Source organism: Aspergillus costaricaensis (assembly GCF_003184835.1).
Source record: "Aspergillus costaricaensis CBS 115574 unplaced genomic scaffold BO79scaffold_24, whole genome shotgun sequence".
NCBI lineage: Eukaryota > Fungi > Ascomycota > Eurotiomycetes > Eurotiales > Aspergillaceae > Aspergillus > Aspergillus costaricensis.
This window is the reverse complement of record NW_020291824.1, coordinates 125,913-145,741: the sequence shown is the minus strand read 5'-3', so window position 1 is coordinate 145,741 and position 19,829 is coordinate 125,913. Positions and strand designations below refer to the sequence as shown.

Here is a 19,829-nt window from a genome sequence, read left to right as displayed (position 1 = left end):
AGCCCGAATTCGTACACTATTGAAGGCACGAAAGGAAGGACACAACGCAGCTATGCACAATATAGACTCGGGTCTAGACTAGAATTGGGTATGGTCTGCGCTCGACAGGTTTCAGACCCTGATGCCGATCATCCCGCGACAAGTTGGAACACAGAGCAAGGTCGAGATAGACATACAGTTTTACTACTACCGGTCCAGCAAGCAAGAACCCAGCCAATGAGAGCAAATGCACCACACTAGCTTCAGCTATCCCAACTCAAGCCTCGGCGGCTACAAGCCAGATGATCTTATCAAATCAGTTAGCCTAAAAGGACTGATTGGATTCAGCTCGTGTCGAGTGGGAAAGCAGAAGGGAATGGGAGGGGGGAAATTGTAGAACTTCTAAGCGCTAGGACCTGTCAGGATCCAGGGCATAACCCCACCGACCCCACGAGGCTGTTTTAAGGCAGCCCCACGGGCCCCAGCTAGCAGCACCCAATCAGGCGGTGACGTAAGACCCGGGATCTGCGAAGCCAGAAGGGCAGATCGGGGAGAAAAAACAGAGTTTCTCGGGGCCTGGCACAAGTTCCTGGGCCTCCGATGACTAATGATTCCCGGCGCGCGCGACAACTGTAACTTGCCAAGCCTGCTGCTGCTTTTCTGCTCATCCGGGCTAGGTTGGGGAGGGGGAAGAGAAGGGTGGGTAGAACTAGCGAAGGTCTAGGCTGCTTCACTAGCGCCGGCACGGGGGCTGTGCAAACTGCTCTTACGCAACTGGGGCGCGCTAGCCATGGATGAGCTGATCCCGGGCTGGTACATACCGTATTTTGAAGATTACCTTTCTTTCCGGTATTGTCGCGATGTAGTAGGATTGTGGGTATTTTTCATTTCGCCTGTATTAATGCCTTGTATATACTCATAGAATGGAGTAGTATAATGAAGTGGCAATCCTGCATTCATCATCATCATAAGTACTTACTTACCTGCCTAAACAAGTAGATTAGTAGCTACCAACTACTCCCGGATAATCATTCTCTCATCCCATACCATGAGATCCTTACACTTCCATCTACTAAGTACTATCAAACACCTCTCAAACACATCCCCCCTCAGCAATATAGCACTATACTCTACTCTACCTCCTACCCTAATAAAACCAACAGTACTTAGGTTATCTACTACTACTACCTAAAGTATTCTAGTCTCCGCCCTACATGACGCCAATCTCATCTCACGATCATCACAAGTAGAATAAATACTATCCAGTAGAGAGACACAGTATAAGATGTAGTCGTTAATCTTGGCGTTATTTACAATACACATCATCATCATCCACCAACCAAACCAACTTCATAAAAACCAGAACAAATAATAATAAAACAATGATAATAATAAAGAGACGGATAGCAATATAGGGATAAATTTAACCCGCCCTACAGGGCAAAAAAAAAACCACTACTATCTATTCTATCTATATCGCGGGCTGAAAAATGGGGTTTGGGGGGGGGGGCACAACTAGTTAAGTAATTAGTTAGTTAGGTCAGGGAAAACCTAACCGAGTCACCTCACCTCACCCACCCTTACTATGGGTGTATATTCTGTGTATAGCTGAGTGCATTAAGAGCATGGGCATCGACTCGGGGAGAGAGAGCGCGAGGGAGAGGAGAGAGAGGGGCTAAGAGTTTAGTCCTGGATGATTGGGATTGGGTGATACTAAGTTGCACTGCCTCGTTTGGGGATCCACTGCTTTGCATGAGGAGTTTCCCTTTTCTTTCTAACTAACTAACCATCTTCTTTTCTTAGGGGAGTATTATTACTCTGTAGGGGAGTGGTCAGGAGGGAATGAGGGGTGAGTTATTTATCTGCCTAATATGTGTATTACAGAGTTGTTGATGGGTTAGATGGATGGTTACATTGTCTATCTATATTGTATGTTGTATGTTGTATTTATCTAACTACGCATGCATCACATCGATGCTTAATTTCATCGCTTATGGAGCATAGTGCATGTGACGGGTTTCTGGGCATGGTCCGCGCGTTTTCTATTTCTCTGTCACTCTTTCTTTGGGGGGCGTTTATTTCTGGGTTTGTTGTAGGAGGGAGCCGGTACGGTTGTTCTTCGATACGAGCGGTGCAGTTCGGTTTCTGATTCAAACACAACACGGTCATCTGGTTATGTCTTCTGAGTACTACAAGCTCCGATCGGGTTGCTGGATTAGGCTGCAAACCCCTGGTTGTAGCCTTGTAGGTTTTGACATCGCGTAAGGCTGTCAGACGCCTTGCGTTCTCGGCTCCGTTAGGCAGGCAGTTCGCTTCTAGAAGCTATGGTACTTCCGGAATCCGTTAAGGCTGTGCAAAGTGTCTCTTAAGGCTTCCGTGTCTTGCCGGAAATGTGAGACAGTATAAGCTGCTTCCGGTGAGCCGCGTAATGATGGCTATTCTAGCGACGGCGGATATGAGTTTCTGAGTGACGGATATGTCGGTGGAGAGCTGAGCGATCGCCGCTTGAGCTGAGTAGTAGTGTAGTAGCTAGGCAGAGCACTGAAGCTGGTGTAGCAGATGTATCGACCGTCTCTGTATTGAAGTATTGACTGGGCCGTGACATGTGGCTGTCGCCTTGCAAAGCGCGGTGGTGACAGTGTCTCACACACGAGCAGATGTACTCGCGTCGCGAGCCCGTATCCGATACACCGACTGTCCAGCAACTGCTGATGGCTGACTCTGAGCTCCTCATCAGCCAGATAATCATCAGGCGATCATATCCAACAAGCCCGATAAAACCACGATGAGCACCGAAGGATCCAGCCACAGGCTAGACATACCAGGCAACCCAGAAGGTAAACTGTAGGCGCCCATCCACGTCGTCAGCGTTCTAGCACCCATCCACAAGAACATCATCATCCTGCAGCTCCAGACTCAAGCTCACAGCCCCCCAGTCGGAACAGACGGGAACAGAGAAGGATCCTGCAAACGCTGACGATTCCTTCTAGCCATCTCAGCATTGCGCATCCTGTCGATACGCATCTGATAGAAGTTCCTACACAGATTAGCAATCATCACATAGAAACCGATACGAGAGCAGAGAGAAATACTTATGCAACGCAAATACCCTCGGCGAGTCATCCGCCGAGGTGGTCGATTTCTTGATACTCTCGATCTATGATATGTTAGCGAATACACGTCAAGCCAACAGGAATATAGAAGAAAGAACTGTGAAGAGAAGAACAAACCTTATCATCCCGTTCCTTTTGCATTTTCTTATCCTCCTCATCCCCCTTCTTCGTAGCAGACTTATCATCCTTTTCCTTGTCTTTATCATCTTCCTTCTTATCCTTCTCCTTCTCAGCATCCTTATTCTTCTTCCGCTGCTGCTTCTCTTCATACTCCTTCTTCACCCTCTCAATTTCCCTCGCCATAGCCTCCTCTTTCGCCTTGGCGGCCGCCGCTTCTGTATCGACAATAGGAGAACAGAAGTGACGGTCTTGGAGGTGAGAGGGGCAGACGTAGAAGAAGTCCTGATGCATACTTAGCCGGTGTCCAGACAAAAGAAATTCATTGTTCAAGTAGTAAATTATGATCATCTATCTCAAAAGGGAAATATGGAGATTTGAAGGGAGTGAAAGGGGCCTCATACCCGATTATCAGGCGTGATTAATACACTACTCGATGGCTTGTAGCAAATGTAACATGCTTTGGCGGCTGTATCTGCTACTCGGCGCAGATGCCAGATGTTTTGGAGGGACATTGACATGGTGTCTATTCTATGTATAGTTGGGTTTGGGAGTGTTTGTTAAGGAGAAAGTGAGGAATTGTTGTTTTGGTTTGGTTTGGCGGGGAATTGATCGATGATGTCATGTGACATGGGTATAGATTGAAAAGATGGACGTTGGTACAATATGGATTATACTATCGTGCTGCTACTATGCGGTAACTAATTAATATGATTGTTAAATGTAATTTAATGGCACAAGTATGGGTTGTCTCAGAATACGTAAAGGTTCACGACATTAGTGATGATCTGAATATGTTGACATGACAACTAACTATATATCACTACTATGATACAGAACGAACCAATTGCAAAACAATTGAAAGTCTACACTATCCACCAAAACTCCATACTAATAATAGTATCTACTCCGTAACACTATCCTTCAATCCTCTCAACGCACTCGGCTCCTTCGACCCATGCAACATAGCCGCCGCATTCTCCGACCGTCTCCTAGCATCCGTCCAGATCATAAACTCATTATAACTCTTGGGCATGACCTGCACATCCTTCTCCACGAGGAATGTATAATTAAACATGCCCGTGGGCTTCTTAGTTCCATGCTCCACATCTCTCACCTTCGTGTCCACCCGCACCCGCACCTTCGTGTACTTGCTCTCCACGCCCTCGCGTTCCAGCGGCTCCGTGTACGCCACCGTCGCGCGCAGATACAGCACGCTGCCCACGGGTACGGAGTTCTCGAACGTGCTAGGGTCCAGGGAGATGAAGTTGGGGCGAGAGTGTGAGAAGGACGCGGCGCAGCAGAAGGCAAGCTCAAAGGTCTGTTTGAGAAGGAAGCCACCGAAGATCATGAAGTTGTGGCGGTTGCGGTCTTGGGGTTGCATGATCATGGCGGATTTGAGCACGGTGTCGCTCATGAAGACGTTGTTGGAGGGTCGTTGGGCGGGGTTTTCGGGGTCTGTTGTTCGGTTATTGATGAGTTATACTTGGATTGATGGGAAGGATACTTACTGAGGTAGGACATTTCCTTCGTCCACATGGAGTGAATGAGGTTACTCTCTTCCGCATCGGGGGCCGTCTCGAGAAGACTCTTGGAGCGTAGTGCTTTCTTGGCTTGGTAGTTCTCTTCGCCTTGCTTGAAGAGGAGACGCTCTTCGGCTGTTTCGACCACTAGGGGGGCGATGTTGACGGGTCTGGGGTGCCAATGTTAGTACCCAGACGACGGTTACAGTAGAGTAGCATCGGCTTACTTCTTCGTCGCAGGATCCAACGACACCATCGTAAACGCACAGGTGATGAGCACATCCTCCGGCTCAACCTCCTTTCCCGGAGCAGGAGCCTTGGCCACCTGAATGGAGATCTCCATACTAGAGCGACCCGTCGCATACGTGACCTGACCGCTGAGTTCGAGGTCACAGATCTCCATCAGCGGATGCTCAATGGTAATGCGATCCACGGCCGCCGTGACAGTAGTGACCGAATCACCAGCATGTCTGTAGGCAATGACACCCGCCAGCGCATCGAGGTCCATAAGCAGGGACCCCAATCTGCATCCATCAGTAAATCATCGCCGCCAAAAACAGATATCAGAGACACTCACCTGATATGCCCCGAAGCATTAAGGTACGTATCAAGCAGCCATTTATCCTGAGCCAGAGGCAGAACCTAAAGACGGACCCATCAATCAGCTTGTTCCCCCTTCCGAGGTCAGCAAGTGCACCTACGGCACTATAATAACTATCCGACATCTTCTTCGGCGTCATATCAGGTTTCGCCGAGGGCGTAGCAGCAGCCCCCTGACTAGACTTTGCAGTCTCGCGACTTTTCGTGAGTGCCTCAATCCAAGGAGTCTTAACTCTCATAGGCATCCAAGTAGGTCGGAATGCGGCATTGTGTTGACTGGGGTGAAAGTCGCGGGCTGAGAGCAGGGATCGGTGCGCAGGTGAGCGGACACTGCTACTTAAGCTGGTCGGGGTGTTGGTAAGACATTTGGAGCGCGACGCGGCGGAGCGTCTTGTACTTAAGCCGAACATGGTGATTCCAGTTCTCTTCTGTCTATCTGAATGAATAGATATCTGGATATAATAATGTACAGTTGCAAATGTGAAAGAAGAGACAAGTATGGATCAAGATGATGTGTCGAACACGAAGATGAACTTTCGGCTTCGGTAGTTGAAGCGGATCTCCCGACGGCTGTTCCGGCTCCGGCTTCAATGGCCGGAGCAAGTCGGTAACGCGAGAAAGTATATTTCCCTGAACTGACATGTCGGGTTCGGTATAGGCAAGGTGAGTCATTAATCTATATTTACATGTCTGATTGTGCAAACCGGACGTACAATGACATTTCTACTGAACAAAGGGATGAAAGGTGAAGTTGAAGTAGAAAATGAATCGTGATAATTCCGACTACTGTGCAATGACATCATCGCCGCTGCTCTCCTCCGACATCGACCATCTCATGCACTAAAAGGGGCCATTAACAGGAGCAACTATGCCCCCTTGGAAGAGGGACCTACTCTGTACCTGAGCTCCGGCGTGACCAAAAGATGGGACTACGAGTCAGGCAGAAGTTGATCTTCAGGCCAGTTTGCTGGGTGGCCTCAGGAACCAACTTGGTTTCTCGCCCGAGAGCTGCGTCAAGGTGAAGTCATCTCAAGTATAAATTGGACTTCTAACTTACTTTGTATATCTGTTGTGGTTTTCTTTTTTTTGTTCGTAGTATTGCATTGTAGAATATCTTTTGTATATTTTCTGCAATCCGTCTATATCAGATAGAATCTCCATATAGATAACATCTGCCTATACTTGAATTGTTTCTATACTGCAACCATGAGTGACCCAACCAACCCCAACATTGAGAAGCGAACAACCCCCCAATGGGCTCTGTACCAACGTGAGAACTTCTGGAAAGTAAATGATGGTCAAACTGTCCCGTTCAATACAGGTACACACCACTTCCACACCCCTACTCCATCCCACCTTGCTTGCTCGCTGACAAGACATGCTGTGCAACAGACCCGAGAAAGCTCGAAGAGGAGGCACACAAGAAGTTAAGCCAAGGGGGCTGGTATGCATCTTACCCCCTCCAATTGACAAAAAGCGCATCTCATTAACCCATCCAGGTTCTATGCATCCTCCAACGCAGGCATGTCCAACACCCACCTCGCCAACCGGCAAGCCTTCTTCCGTCATCGGATCATCCCCAACCAACTAGTAGACACCAACCAGCGAGACACCACCACCGAGATCTTCGGCCATAAAGTATCCGCGCCAATCGGCTTCGCGCCCATCGGGATCAACAAGATCTACCACCCATCCGCCGAGCTCGCAGTAGCCAAAGTGGCCGGCGAACTCAACCTCCCCTACTGTCTCTCCACAGCAGGAAGCACCCCCATCGAGAAAGTCGGCGAAGCCAACGGCCAAGGCAGCCCCCGTTTCTTCCAGCTATACATGCCACATGATGACGAGCTGACCTTGTCCCTGCTCAACCGGGCCTGGAAGTCCGGGTTCGATGCGCTGATCCTCACAACTGATACCTGGCAATTGGGCTGGCGGCATGACGACGTCGCCAACTCCAATTATGCCTTTTACCGCGGCATCGGGGCGGACCTTGGCTTGACGGATCCGGTGTTCCAGAAACGGTGTCGCGAGGCGGGCATCGATCCGGAGAAGGATGTGGTGGCTGCGTCGGCCAAGTGGATTGATTCCGTTTGGCATGGGCGTGCTTGGTCGTGGGAGAAGATCCCCTGGTTGATTGAACAGTGGAAGAAGATTTCTGGGGGTCGGCCGTTCGCTATCAAGGGGATCCAGTCTGTGGCGGATGCGAAGAAGTGCGTTGAGTATGGGGTTGATGGTATTGTGGTGAGCAATCATGCGGGTAGACAGGTTGACGGTGCTATTGCGAGTCTTGATGCGTTGGAGAATATTGCCAATGCGGTCGGCAATCAGATTTACATCATGTTTGATTCTGGGGTTCGTGGAGGCAGTGATGTCGCTAAGGCGTTGGCTCTGGGAGCTCGCTTTGTTTTCGTCGGTCGGCTCTGGATCTGGGGTCTCAGTATCATGGGTGAGGAGGGGGTTCGTCATGTGATGAAGTCGCTGTTGGCCGATTTCGATATTCTGATGGCTGTTGGAGGGTACAATAGCGTTAAGGACTTTGATAAGTCTATACTAGGTAAGGTGATCAGGATGATTTCTTGGGATGAAAGCTAATGGTGTTGTCAGAATCGTACCCGAAGTCATACACACTCATCCCGGACAAGGTTCTTTAAATATCCCTGATAGTGGATAGTGGATGGCGGATGCAATGTTTTATACCATTTCGTTTAGATAGGGGTTATCGCGAGTAAGCACTGATGAAGAATGAAAGTTGTTTGATTAGAGAAAGACTTCGAATGTAAAGTAATATGATCCGCACGCTGTCCAGACTCTAGAAAATATGCAGATACAAATCAGCAGCAAGTGTAAATAATGCACACGTTTCCCGAGTTTCAGACGTCGAGTGGACGCGAAAGCCTTTCCCCGAAGCTGTTTACAGCCAAAGCATGAAGGAAGCAATCGCCAAAGCAGAGAAGAAATACTGAGGAGCGGGCATGGTCATTCCACTTCCCGATTCAGCATCAGAAGAACTACTAGAGCTAGCAGAGCTCGTTGTAGTCGTTGAGCTGCCCGTTGTTGTGGATCCCGAGGTACTGCTTGTTCCAGAGCTCGTAGAGTTCGACGTAGAGCTGCTGTTCGAGGATCGCTCTGCAAATCCGACCCGTAACTCATCGTAGTCAAACACGGCATACACATTCTTGAGGAACGTGTCGCCCAGGAGCCAAATATCATCACCGAACAGGTCATAGCTGATAATGTTCGAAACGCATCCAGAACCAGAGGTTGCTCCCACGTAGTCCTTTGGCGAGATGGTGTAATTCACACCAGAGAATTGCACTTGTAGCTTAGCGGTTGTGTTGCACGGGATAATGTGGTAGTTCCCAGAAGAAGTGGCGTCAGGAATCAGACTGTGTAGCGTCTTCGAGTCGCTCGAAGGAAGCATAGCGTAAGACGTGCCGGTATCGATGATGGCAGACTTGTTGGAGAAATCGCATGAAGTGCCGCTAACATAGACATCGTCCACAGGAATACGCCAATAGCTGTCCGATCCGACGGTGTCGGTGTAGGTGATATCGCCAGTGTACTTGTCCTTGTCAGTAGTGCCAAAGCTGACGGTGCCGTCTTTGGCGGGGCTACGCGAAAGGGCAAATCCAACGATGTTCGACTTGAAGACGTTAGTTTCTGCAACAGCATCCATGAAGGTTGGGTTATTGTAGGAACTATCGTTGGTTCGACCGAGACCGAGGATGCCGTCCATGGGGTACGACTCGAAGTTATCCGATGCGTTGGAAGCAAGCCCGAAAGTCATCTGTACAGTTACATTCGCAATCGTGAGCTTGTCTTTGCCTAGCAAGCCGCTGACAGACCCGGTTCCGTAGCCCACACTCCACTCTTCAGATGTCATTTCAAGGGTCGAGGAATCGTCCGATCCGAAGGTGTTGTGCATCGTGCAGGGCGTGGACGTGCAGTTGGTACCGAAGACCCATGTATCAGAGCCTCCTGTGTCGAGCAACATGTACATAGATTTCTTATCGGATCCAATATTGACAACAGAGATGTATGAGATGTCGCTACCATCTTGGTCGAGAGCGGCGGTGTTGGACCAGGAGGGAGTTTCGGCTACCACAATCTTGAAGTCATTGTCACGGCGAACGGGAACCCTTTTGATGTTCAGCGACAAGGACTCATCGCTCGCAGATGAGGCAGAGTCATCTGTCAGAGCATCGCCTGGTTTTGGTACTGGCAAAAAACGGCGAGATAATGAATCACGAGTTGAGATGTCAACCGACGTATCGAGTTCGATGGTGTATGGAATGAAAGCCGTGGCACTGGCGCAAAGATACGCTGCTGTAACGAGACGCTCTGAGAGATGCATAATCAAGAACAATCAAGAAGCAGATGCAAACGAGGGATTTGTCGCAATTGCGTGATGCAGACGCTGAGATGCCGAATGCTCCTATTCCAGCCAGATCAGGTGATACAAATGTATGATGATAGAGTAGAATTTGGTTTTAGACAGATTGAAAGTAATATTTCATAGATGGAGTCAATGGCAGAATGACAAATCAAGACAATGCTCCAGAAGATATCAACGATAAATTGCTAGTGAAAAGACACAAGTCAAGATAAAAAGAGATGATCGAAAGATAAGGTGCTAAAAACGAATGCTGAACAAAGAAAGTGAATAGGAAGAAACGAGGCGACGATAGAAAAAAAAAAGTAATCAGAAAAAGTGGATTGTAAATGTCGAGACAAAGAAGAAAATCAAGAAAATGAACACGGAAATGAAGGAAGGAGGAAAAAAGAAGTAACACGCAAGTGCTGTTCATGCAGTTAAGAATTAAGATGCAGCCTCCAGGAGAATTCACACTCAGGCACAGAATGATTATGCTTACATCGTGGGGAGACCCAAAGCCTAAACGGCCCACTCGGCAGGTTTTCGCGGCGCAACGGACGCCTGCGACTGGCTGCTGCCAATGATCCAGGCCTCGATCTACAGGCCTTTTTTTTGGCGGCGGTGGAGCCCAGGCAAGACCGATCATGTTTTTCCCCTGAGCACAGTTGTGAGAGACGTACAGGCAGAAATAAGTCCGTGAAACATCAATTTTCCATTCTTAGTATCATACCCTCCTGCTATCGGTTTTTAGCAGTGATAGATTAGATATCCGGTGCCCTTGGCGGAGAATACCGTACATATATAGCACAGACTACCTGCCTACCTACCTAAGAGTTCAGAGACATTCCCTAGGAGACCGTAATTTCGCCAGCTAATCTTGAAAAAAAAGCTCTCCTTAATATCCAAATTGACAACGAAGAAGGGCCCGTTCATTTCGCATCTTACCTAAGAGGGGTTGGCCACCTAGTTATGTGCGGTGTCCAGAACATGTACCAACCATTGCGATGACGACTCCTGCGCCACTGAGGGGGCATCGTCGTCGACGGACTCTCATCATCAGCCCCCTCCAACTGTAGCTTGGCATTTTAGTGGATCCGTAGGGCGTCGCATTGCAGCTGCAATAAGCCAAGGACCGTCGAAATTGACCCCGTAGTCAGTTGGCTGGGAGCGAACAACCAAATATGACGAGTCATTTGAGAACACCCATTGGTAAATCGGTAGCAGTTCTTCTAACTATTCCAGGCACCTATAGTGCGAGATGACGAGGACCGATAAAGCTTGGTATATTCCCAGGCATCCATCGCTTCTCCCAGTGGAACTGTTTGAAGGGAACTGGAAAATATCACGGAGGTGTTCGTGGGCTGATACATCTGAGACACTACCGTCATCGACCGACTAATATGAAGAATGTTGGTGCATAATGCCGGAGTTCTGCAATGCCGGGGTTCCGTGCTCGCTGTTCGTTTAAGTTGACAGCCACACCATCCATGGATTCCATCACCGCGAAGGTCGGTAGACGATCGACCCCGCAAATTGGATCCAGAGAATGTGAGACGATAGCATATTCATTATCGGTCAACGTTCTCAGTAGCAAGTACAGAGAATGGCAAGAAGAAGAAAAGAAAAAGGCGGGGGGTGTTCGAGGAAAAGCAAAGAGGTTCCCAATTTCCAGCGAGACTAAACATGAAACAACTCAGCATAGCCGAGGCAGCCACTGTGGCCGGGCTAGACCAGTCTCAGCTCTGTCAATTACAACAGTGAAATGAAGGCACCATAAGAGGCTTAACAGTCAATATTTGTGCTGAAGAAACTATTCCCAAAATAAACATAATGAAGATTAATGTCCCTTGCATTATGCACTCTAAAAGGTACAAGTCTCGAAACAACAGCAGCAGCGGGTTTGCCCGAATCTAAAACCGTCCCCGGACATCTTCTCCCCTGACACACCCGCCGCACCCGAAAGTCAGGAACAATAACCACCCAGACATGCATCCGAAAAGAGCAGATCAACAAGTGCAGTAGGAACCTCGCTACTTCAAGATGCGGTAATTCTTACATTCTATCATGATGTAAGACCTCAATGGCCTTACAAAACGCCTTGAGTAAATCCACATGAGCCACTCCCAACGGTTGGAGGTCGGAACATATCGGGGGCCAATCCATCAGCCCACGACGGTTTTACTGATTGACTTTACCCATTTCCGGGTCCCCGGGAACGGCTTTACCTAGGTTAGATTGGAGTGATGATAATTTTGCCCTGCTCCGATCTGATAAGCCTTATTTCCCCGGCGTGCACAAGGTGTGCCCTAGCATGCATGGTCCGAATCGTACCTAGGTTAAGCCACTCAACCGGATGAGTTGATTGATCGTGCTTTACCCGATGGTCCACTTCTTCCATCATCCGGGGCATGTGTCGTGTGCTATTACCGGTCTATACCAGGTGGGTTACATGAGGACTTGCTATTACGGACAGACTGTAGTGTGTATCCATGGAAGAACCAGAATGGATTTGATAGGATCCTTCGACAGAGGATCATAACTATGTTTCAATCCCGAAAGACATTGACAAAAGGACGGCAATAAGGGCCCTTGAAAGAGTAACCATCACACATCGCTAGAAACGAGACAGAAGACATAATCAAACATGAAAGCAGCATCAATGTTTCTGAGCTTGCTGCTGTTTGGAACCTAAAAGATCCTCCAAGAAACCACTCCAAAGTTCCCTGACGACACCTGGCTCGGAGGTACCGTTCTGTTGCTTTTTCAGCTCCTCGCCGAATCTGGACTTCCCAACCGTCTCGGTTAGGGAGAAGGGATCAATGTCCACGGAGTGGTTGTCAACAACCTCGGTCATGGGACTTGCGGAGATGTCACCAGCACCCCCGGACACGGTGTAAACCTGGGGCCTCATGGGGGCCTCTTGCGACTGGGTCGGGTCATAGTGGGTATAGATGTCGGAAAGGATCGGGATTTGCGGATCGGCACGAGCAGCAGGTGCATCGATCTCTGCCATAGAAGGCATGTAAGCGAAGTCAACGGTAGATGAGTCACCGACGGCCTTGCTAGAACGGGAAGTGTTGAATTGGCGGCCATGGTACTTTCTGTTTTGAGCAAGAATGTTAGTTCCGAACTGGCTTTACCCGAGGTAACGGGCTGTCATGATGATCAGATCTACATACTCAGCGTTAGAGCTGCCGTTGATCCTCTTCATGGCGATGCTGAAGGCACGGGATTGAAGGAAATCATGGTTGGAGAGGCGTTCGACGAGCTAAGCGACGCAGATAATGGTTAGCCATAACTGTGGTTTGACCAGGAGTGTAGATGTCATAGATAGCATACCTCAGACTGGGAGCCGCTAGATCTCAAGGACCGCTTCACACATTCGGTCTTCAAATCAGCCAGAGTGCGGCTGGCATACAGGGAAGCCCTGTCCGAGACATTGGCGGGTTGTGCAGACTGGGAGCCGGTGATGTGCAAGCCCCGACGGATGGATGGGGTGGTAGAGTGCTGCTGGGAGAGCACGCGGAGAGCGCGCAACGAACTGGAACGAGGAGCTGCCATTGGAGATGTGATGGGAGGTAGAATGAGGAAGAGTTGAGCTCGTTGATATGTGCGGGTTTGGTTGAGGGGAACAAATATAATGGTCTGGGCAAATAGTTGAGCTCAAGAATGTAGAGCTAAGTATTTGATAGGGAGGAGTCAACAATTCAAGCAAGTACTGTAGATGGAAGTGACCGGCTATGTACAGCGGAGGGGGAGTCGAAGGGAGTTTAGGCACCAGAGATAAAAGTAATGGAATGTGAGAGAGAAGGAGAAGGAAGAAAGAAAGAAGCAAGACGGGGGAAGCAGGCCGTACTTGAAGGACAGGCGGACAGGCGGACAGGCGTACAGGCGTTGCTTTGCAGGAACCAGTTGGGGGAGTGATGAGCAAGCGACCTTGCCTTATCCACACGCTCCCTGCTGGGGTGGACACTCACTGGGGCCGGCGGTCTGGCCAAGTCTGCCGGCTGTTAATAGTAGAATGGAACCACTTGGTCCCGACCGAATAGATCGATCGATATGATCCTCCAACACCCCCAAACAGGTAATTCTGCCCTTCGGACTCTTCCTCTGATCGGCTTTTGTCTGAAAAATGATCGCCTGATTATTTGTTTTCCATGAGTTGGCCATCCCCCCTATTATCCGGTTTCATAAAGAATCTGATTCGAACAGAAAATCATCTCGTCCAAGGTAAAAATAAATGGTAAATGATAGTCATTCAGCTCGTGAGGGGTAGAAAGATGTGTCAACCACGGTAACAGGTACGAATGACCCGTCCCCCCAGCTCTCCCAGATCATGATATCCGCCATTTTATTCAGGCTGTCTGCAGCCCATACAGAGAGGTTACTTTTACCATCTGGTGCCAATACGGATGGGCTGGGACTCTCCAATCGCAGCCTGCATAATCACCGGCGCCATCATGCAGACTGGTGGTCGGAGCAGCCAATGAACTGAACATTACGGACATTTCTATTACTACTCGGTACACCGGAATCGCTGGTCAGTCGCTGATCGAGGGGCATTGGGAAACACGCATTGGCCTGGCAGTGTCTGGGATATGCCGTTCCTCGAATGGCAGATAGATTAGCTTCCCCTCATCGCAGTCGCATTATCCTTCCCCTCCTCTGCAGCAGCGGCACAACATCCATGAAGGTGCGCCGTGAATATATCATCGAGCATTATTATCTAGCGCGATGCGCGAGAGGGGCAGGAGATGATCCCTTCTTCTCTTGAAGGGTTCTACATATCTGTCGTGGTATTTCTTCTTCCATGCCTGCTAGACTGATAGGTAGTCTCCTGCTCATCATTGGCAATCGGAGTTGGTGAAACTCTGCGACTGTCCCGTATTACATCAACCACTTTTGAGTTTATTCCACCATCCGGACTGAGTTTCCCACTTTTAAACCTGAAGATAGTCTTCATTTTTCCCTCATCAACCAGACACTCGAAATCTAATCCTGTGCGAGAGAGTGTTATGACAGGAACAACAACTCAAAACGTAAGCTGTTGCTCTGTACGTGGTTTCCTAAAGCAGTAGTCCATCCACCTGCGGCGACACCTTCTATCTCCGTCCGTCACAACCTGCTGGAGCTCGGCGGCCGTGACGCAATGAAGAAACAACCAACGATATTCGAGAAGCTTACTAGCGCCAACGGGATTAAACCAGCCAATACCGTACTTTACTATGCCTTTTACCGAGAGGGATGCGTGTACAGACCCAACAACCGTCCCTCATCCAACCTGCCAGGTAGGCCGATCTTGAATCGGGTGATTTCAAGTGGAAACGATGATTGGCAGGATGGATGGGACGATGGATGCTTACTTCACAGAGCTGTACTGTGTAGCATGATGCGACGCCTCAAGGCTGGAGATGACTGGCTCGGGGAGTGCCTACTCCCCTCAACAGTTGAGGAGCGGTGAAGTGGAGACGGACGGGATGGGGCACGTGAGGTCGATCTGGCTTGCCCGGCAGCTTCCCCCGTGGATCCTTCCCCCGACTAAAATTAAGGTACTCTGATTTACGCCGTAGTCCCCATACCCTACGGAGTCCCCTTTCACCTCCTCTAGCCCTTCCGCAACGAGATACTCTGATATACGCCGTAGTCTACATCCTCTACGGGGTTACTCTTCCCCCATCTCATTTCAGCCCCTGATCCTGCTCGAACTCAACAAACGCAGACTCAGCCACCATGACTTGTTGGTGCTTGCAACGGCAAAAAGTAAAATCATGGGACATGTTTCGGTGACTCCCGTATCCTCCGCAGGATTCCGGCGGTTCCCTCCATCTTCCATTCTATTTCTTGCCCGTCTGAATGTCGTACTTCATGCATCAACTGATGAGATCCTTCTATGGCCTTTCCTTTTTTGGATTCCGGAGAAGCACATTTCAAACTCGACTAGATACACGTTAATAAGTGCTTATCAGCCCCTACCCGTTTGCTGATTGCATCGACCCAGCTAAGCCATGTAGTCATCGGAGTTAGAACGTGCAGGTACGATAATCAACTGAAAAATATGACCTCTCCACTACGACTTGGCTGTCGCATCTTGGAGCTTTGTTCTAAGTATGGCAGGGATTCCAAGAAATCAAGGCTTCAGCCAGCCCCGCATTAGTCTGTTTTCAGATGCATCTGCACTGATAACCCCTCCAAGCATGTGAATCGTTTCCATCGTCTTTAACAGGGTCCCTAAGGCGGTAATTACCTTGCGGATCCTACAACCCTCCCTGCCCAGGCATACACATTTTTAGTTATTGACCTACCCTATTCGTCTAACGGTATATACATCCCTTGCGTGCATAGCATAGCATGGACCCGTTAGGTAAATGGCAGCTCTTTGCCTTTCCTCTTCTTGGTAGCTGAAAAAGCACGCCATTGTCTGGATCCACGCAAGTGTCGTCCGGCCACTTCCACATATCCGAAGTTCATATCTCTTAAGTAGCGCTGACTATCTATGAACTCATGGTTGGATACCGATCGCTGTGACATTCTGGTTGCTATCTAGCATGCCCCTCCTTATCCAGGGATTGATACGACGAGTGCTATCAATGAAGCATGAACCATGCGACTAGTCGACTGTCTATAACTAGCTTACCTTGCGCATGCCACTGGAAGCCTGTCCCGTCGAGTAGTGACCGTTTAGCTGTCTATTCTTATGTATTTCGGAGAATAATGATTCTACGTGTATGCTTGGACTACAAGATACCTCGATATACCGTCACCTTGACAGAAACACAGGCATCACATGGTATAGTGCTATTCAGCAGATAGCACCTTTCATATTGCAAATTCACTCACATACTTTCTATCTTTAACTCTGGAACGCACCTCCAGGGCATTCAAGCCCAAAATACGGCAAAGACATGCCTAACCTATACAGTTGTATACCGCAAGGCTACACAGTCGTAAAATTCATCAACCACATGGCCCAAATAAACTTCACAGAACAAAAGCATCATGCAACTTCCTACCGAAATGTAAGCCACGAGTCTCATCGCACGACGCACCAACAAGCACACACGACGGGTCCAGCATCCAAACTAACCTACTAAAAGCTTGGGCTTATCTCCTATCTGCCTATCCACTACCTACCGGGGAAACCAGACCCTTCTCCGACGGTGGGCCGGCCATCCATAGTTACATAACATAACTAATTCTGAATAATGCATCCTGACATAATCAATTCAACTCACAGCCACAGCCACACAAATTCGATTGTGATCGATGACTGTGGCTGTTCCCAAGCCATAATCATCCCCAGAATTTCAGGCACCGCAACCGCATTCCTGTGAGTCAGTCAGGCATTGGTACTTCGATCTATCTAGCTTACTATTATTCTATTTTATCCATTCTGTCCCACTTTCTGCTCTTTCTTGCCCCTCCCCCTCACTCGCCCCTTGTAAGGCTGTGTGTGTTTCCATCTAGGAGGGAACTTTTTTTTTTAATTCTCTCCCAACTAAAACGCATACTGATGCAACGGGCTACTACTGGTGTAGGGTATCTCGTGAGACAGTTTGGTACTACAGCTACTACTATCAATAGTAATAATCTGAGGGGTTGTTGTTTTCATCGCTCTAGATCACTACTACTAGGTATGTTGCGGAGATCCCAGGCTATATAGGTTCTGTGGGGGCGGGGTGATTCCTCTCCTGCTTTTTATTCTCGTGACTTTTGGAGGGTATTAGTGGGGTAAGAATGGTTGTGACTGACTCATTTGCTTTTTTGGAAGATCTAGTGTCTTTGGATTCTGGTATTAGTACTGGTACTATTACTAGATTTGCTGGGGTGGCGTTGCATCATCAGCGTGCTTCTTATTCTTCTTGTTCTTTATTAGGCAAAAGAAGCTTTTCTACTACTCCTTCGCTTCATTATAGTCAGGGATACCTGGCTAAGAGTACGGTCAAGATGGGTGATTCTGAGGCTGTTCCTACTGCTACTGCTACTGCTACTGCTAGTAAACCTATCAGATATGTTGATGTAGGTAGACATTCACTGCCCCTCCGTGAAACCCTCGCTGTTCGTTGCCATAGTAGCTAATGAAGAGACTCCAGATTGGAATCAACCTGAGTGATCCCGTATTCTCGGGTAGTTACCATGGCAAACAGGTTCACGACAGTGACCTGGACGACATTGTACAACGTGCAAAGGACATCGGGTGCCAGAAATTCATGGTGACTGGCTCCGACCTGGAGGAGTCTCGGCGCGCACTCCAACTTGCACATGACTACCGTACGTTTGTTATCCGCCGCTAAGTTAGCAGTGATCTCGTCTGACTTTACTTCCCTTGCAGCTGGATTTTGCTATGCAACTGTTGGTGTCCACCCTTGTCAGGCGAAGATGTTCGATGAGTACCCCGGTGGACCTTCCAAAATGCTCGAAGAGCTCCGGACGCTCGCATTGCAGTCGAAGGAGAATGGACAGGCTGTCGCGTTCGGTGAAATTGGCCTGGACTATGATCGCTTGTTTTTGAGTGCGAAAGAACCTCAGCTGAAGTACTTTGAAGCCCAGTTGGATCTTGCTGTAGAGATTCAACTCCCTCTTTTCCTTCATTCTCGCGCTGCTAGTGAGGATTTTGAGAAATTGTTGGGGCCGCGACTGGCCAAGCTCCCCAAGAGGGGACTTGTGCATAGTTTTACGGGGACTTTGGAGGAGATGGAGCGCATGGTGGCCCTTGGGCTTGATATCGGCGTGAACGGTTGCAGTCTGAAGACAGAGGAGAATCTCGAGGTGGTGAAGGCCATTCCGCTGGAGAGACTCCAGATCGAAACAGACGGCCCTTGGGTATGCCTCACCTTACGGTCATTTCATTCGTATCTTTACTGACTTTGACCTATAGTGCGAAATTCGTCCTTCCCATGCCTCGTCGAAATACCTCAAGGGTGCACCGGAGTTGCCAAAGGCTGTCAAGAAGGAGAAGTGGCAGAAGGGTCTCATGGTCAAGGGTCGCAATGAGCCTGCCGCGATAGCCCATGTCGCCTACGTCATCGCCCAGATCAAGGGGATAACGGTGGAAGAGGTCTGCGAAGCGTGAGTATTTCCTCATACCATCGGAAATAGCCTGAATATGTCGCTAAAATATCTCATTCTAGTGCTTGGAATAACTCGATCAACATGTTTGGGCTTGGGGAAGATGCATGATTATAATGCTGCATCTAGAACATATTATTAGGCCCTCTGTTACAAAGCTTTCACTAACCTCGCATAGCCCCTCCATGAATTCCGGCTACCCGCTGAGGAAAAATTCACTTGTCTTTTGATTATTATAGATAGATAATGATGCTGGAAAAAAAAAATAACCCTTTAATGATGTGATGTTGGTGCCTTTCTTGCAGTCGCGCCCGACCACCGATCCGTTTCTAGACGCTGAGTCAGTCGGCCCCAACCATGGTTCCTCACAACGGCTAGACTCTGCTCCTTGTCAACTGCTGCTGCTGCTGAAACGCAAATTCTATACTGCATTCTCCCACTCCCCTCTATTTATTCTGTCATGAAGAACGAGAAGCAAAACTGTCGTCAGCCTTTCTGGTAGGTGCTTCCAGGAAGTAACCAACGTGAGTAGCTATCTGGCTTTACTCTGCCACGAGACGCTCGCAGGGGTTCCTTCTTGCATCACTTGAGAGCTGCACCGAGAGCTGCGCCGCACGTGTCTGTTCCTGCTTAAGCATTGTGCTCGCGTGAGGTCTGACGGCAGAAGCTAGCTCGCTTTCTATTGACCTTCTTTTACATCAGCTCACCGCCCATACTTGTCCCAGCTCCATACTACTCAGACCTCATCTCTTATTCCGCCCTAGGTTGTGCGTTGACTACTGAAGATCCCCTTCAATCTATTTCATCATCGCAAAAAGACGGATCTTCTATCATCGTCATTATGTCTCCTAGTCGGATCTTTTCCGTTTGAGGCATGCGAGTCAGCCTTACTCGTGTCTCACAAGCTTTCCCCTTTTGCGCATAATCCCTTTCTTCCCAAGGCAGTTTCCGGTTATTGAGCTTGAGGCTGGTTCTTCTTGCTCCTGGTGGTCTTCATTGTATCCCCCCTACTCCCCCCTTCCTCATAAATTCGAAGTTGTGAGACCTCTGAGTCTTGCT

At 48.9% G+C, this 19,829-nt stretch overlaps 6 protein-coding genes across 6 annotated transcripts; 2 read left to right on the top strand and 4 right to left on the bottom strand.

The window, feature by feature from the left end:
• Window positions 1–2,901: 2,901 nt before the first annotated feature.
• Window positions 2,902–3,730, bottom strand: BO79DRAFT_257037 (AAA-ATPase Vps4-associated 1 family protein; the record flags this gene model as incomplete). Its single annotated transcript, XM_025686238.1, has 4 exons — window positions 2,902–3,016; window positions 3,072–3,136; window positions 3,210–3,494; window positions 3,614–3,730. 4 exons carry the CDS (start codon window positions 3,728–3,730, stop codon window positions 2,902–2,904), a joined length of 582 nt encoding a protein of 193 aa, XP_025537465.1.
• Window positions 3,731–3,999: 269 nt separating this feature from the next.
• BO79DRAFT_238974 (putative acyl-CoA thioester hydrolase) lies at window positions 4,000–5,829 on the bottom strand. Its single transcript, XM_025684868.1, has 5 exons — window positions 5,434–5,829; window positions 5,310–5,374; window positions 4,960–5,256; window positions 4,721–4,902; window positions 4,000–4,667 (listed from the first exon to the last, which is right to left on the bottom strand). The coding sequence occupies exons 1-5, from the start codon at window positions 5,740–5,742 to the stop codon at window positions 4,114–4,116; spliced, it is 1,407 nt and encodes a 468-aa protein (XP_025537464.1). The 5' UTR covers window positions 5,743–5,829; the 3' UTR covers window positions 4,000–4,113.
• A 709-nt stretch (window positions 5,830–6,538) lies between these two features.
• BO79DRAFT_152659 (L-lactate dehydrogenase) lies at window positions 6,539–7,980 on the top strand (the record flags this gene model as incomplete). Its single annotated transcript, XM_025678695.1, has 4 exons — window positions 6,539–6,653; window positions 6,725–6,776; window positions 6,832–7,883; window positions 7,934–7,980. 4 exons carry the CDS (start codon window positions 6,539–6,541, stop codon window positions 7,978–7,980), a joined length of 1,266 nt encoding a protein of 421 aa, XP_025537463.1.
• Window positions 7,981–8,120: 140 nt separating this feature from the next.
• Window positions 8,121–9,857, bottom strand: BO79DRAFT_34906 (aspartic protease PEPAd). The gene has a single exon (XM_025689107.1). It carries the CDS (start codon window positions 9,681–9,683, stop codon window positions 8,241–8,243), a length of 1,443 nt encoding a protein of 480 aa, XP_025537462.1. The 5' UTR covers window positions 9,684–9,857; the 3' UTR covers window positions 8,121–8,240.
• Window positions 9,858–12,195: 2,338 nt separating this feature from the next.
• BO79DRAFT_198492 (uncharacterized protein) lies at window positions 12,196–13,574 on the bottom strand. Its single transcript, XM_025681350.1, has 3 exons — window positions 13,044–13,574; window positions 12,884–12,972; window positions 12,196–12,805 (listed from the first exon to the last, which is right to left on the bottom strand). Exons 1-3 carry the CDS (start codon window positions 13,263–13,265, stop codon window positions 12,361–12,363), a joined length of 756 nt encoding a protein of 251 aa, XP_025537461.1. The 5' UTR covers window positions 13,266–13,574; the 3' UTR covers window positions 12,196–12,360.
• Window positions 13,575–17,648: 4,074 nt separating this feature from the next.
• On the top strand, window positions 17,649–18,881 carry BO79DRAFT_219570 (3'-5'-exodeoxyribonuclease; the record flags this gene model as incomplete). The annotated part of the gene is made up of 5 exons (XM_025683458.1): window positions 17,649–17,720; window positions 17,795–17,972; window positions 18,034–18,524; window positions 18,580–18,770; window positions 18,833–18,881. 5 exons carry the CDS (start codon window positions 17,649–17,651, stop codon window positions 18,879–18,881), a joined length of 981 nt encoding a protein of 326 aa, XP_025537460.1.
• Window positions 18,882–19,829: the final 948 nt, after the last annotated feature.

Bases quoted from the DNA above. Each gene is read 5' to 3' on its own strand.
- BO79DRAFT_238974 (XM_025684868.1), bottom strand. From the start codon at position 5,742: ATGTTCGGCTTAAGTACAAGACGCTCCGCCGCGTCGCGCTCCAAATGT. The intron at 5,257-5,309 runs GTGAGTGTCTCT...TGATGGATGCAG, and splicing joins AATGCTTCGGGGCATATCAG to ATTGGGGTCCCTGCTTATGG. The intron at 4,668-4,720 runs GTAAGTATCCTT...ACCGAACAACAG, and splicing joins GAAGGAAATGTCCTACCTCA to ACCCCGAAAACCCCGCCCAA.
- BO79DRAFT_34906 (XM_025689107.1), bottom strand. From the start codon at position 9,683: ATGCATCTCTCAGAGCGTCTCGTTACAGCAGCGTATCTTTGCGCCAGT.
- BO79DRAFT_198492 (XM_025681350.1), bottom strand. From the start codon at position 13,265: ATGGCAGCTCCTCGTTCCAGTTCGTTGCGCGCTCTCCGCGTGCTCTCC. The intron at 12,973-13,043 runs GTATGCTATCTA...TGCGTCGCTTAG, and splicing joins CTAGCGGCTCCCAGTCTGAG to CTCGTCGAACGCCTCTCCAA. The intron at 12,806-12,883 runs GTATGTAGATCT...TGCTCAAAACAG, and splicing joins AACGGCAGCTCTAACGCTGA to AAAGTACCATGGCCGCCAAT.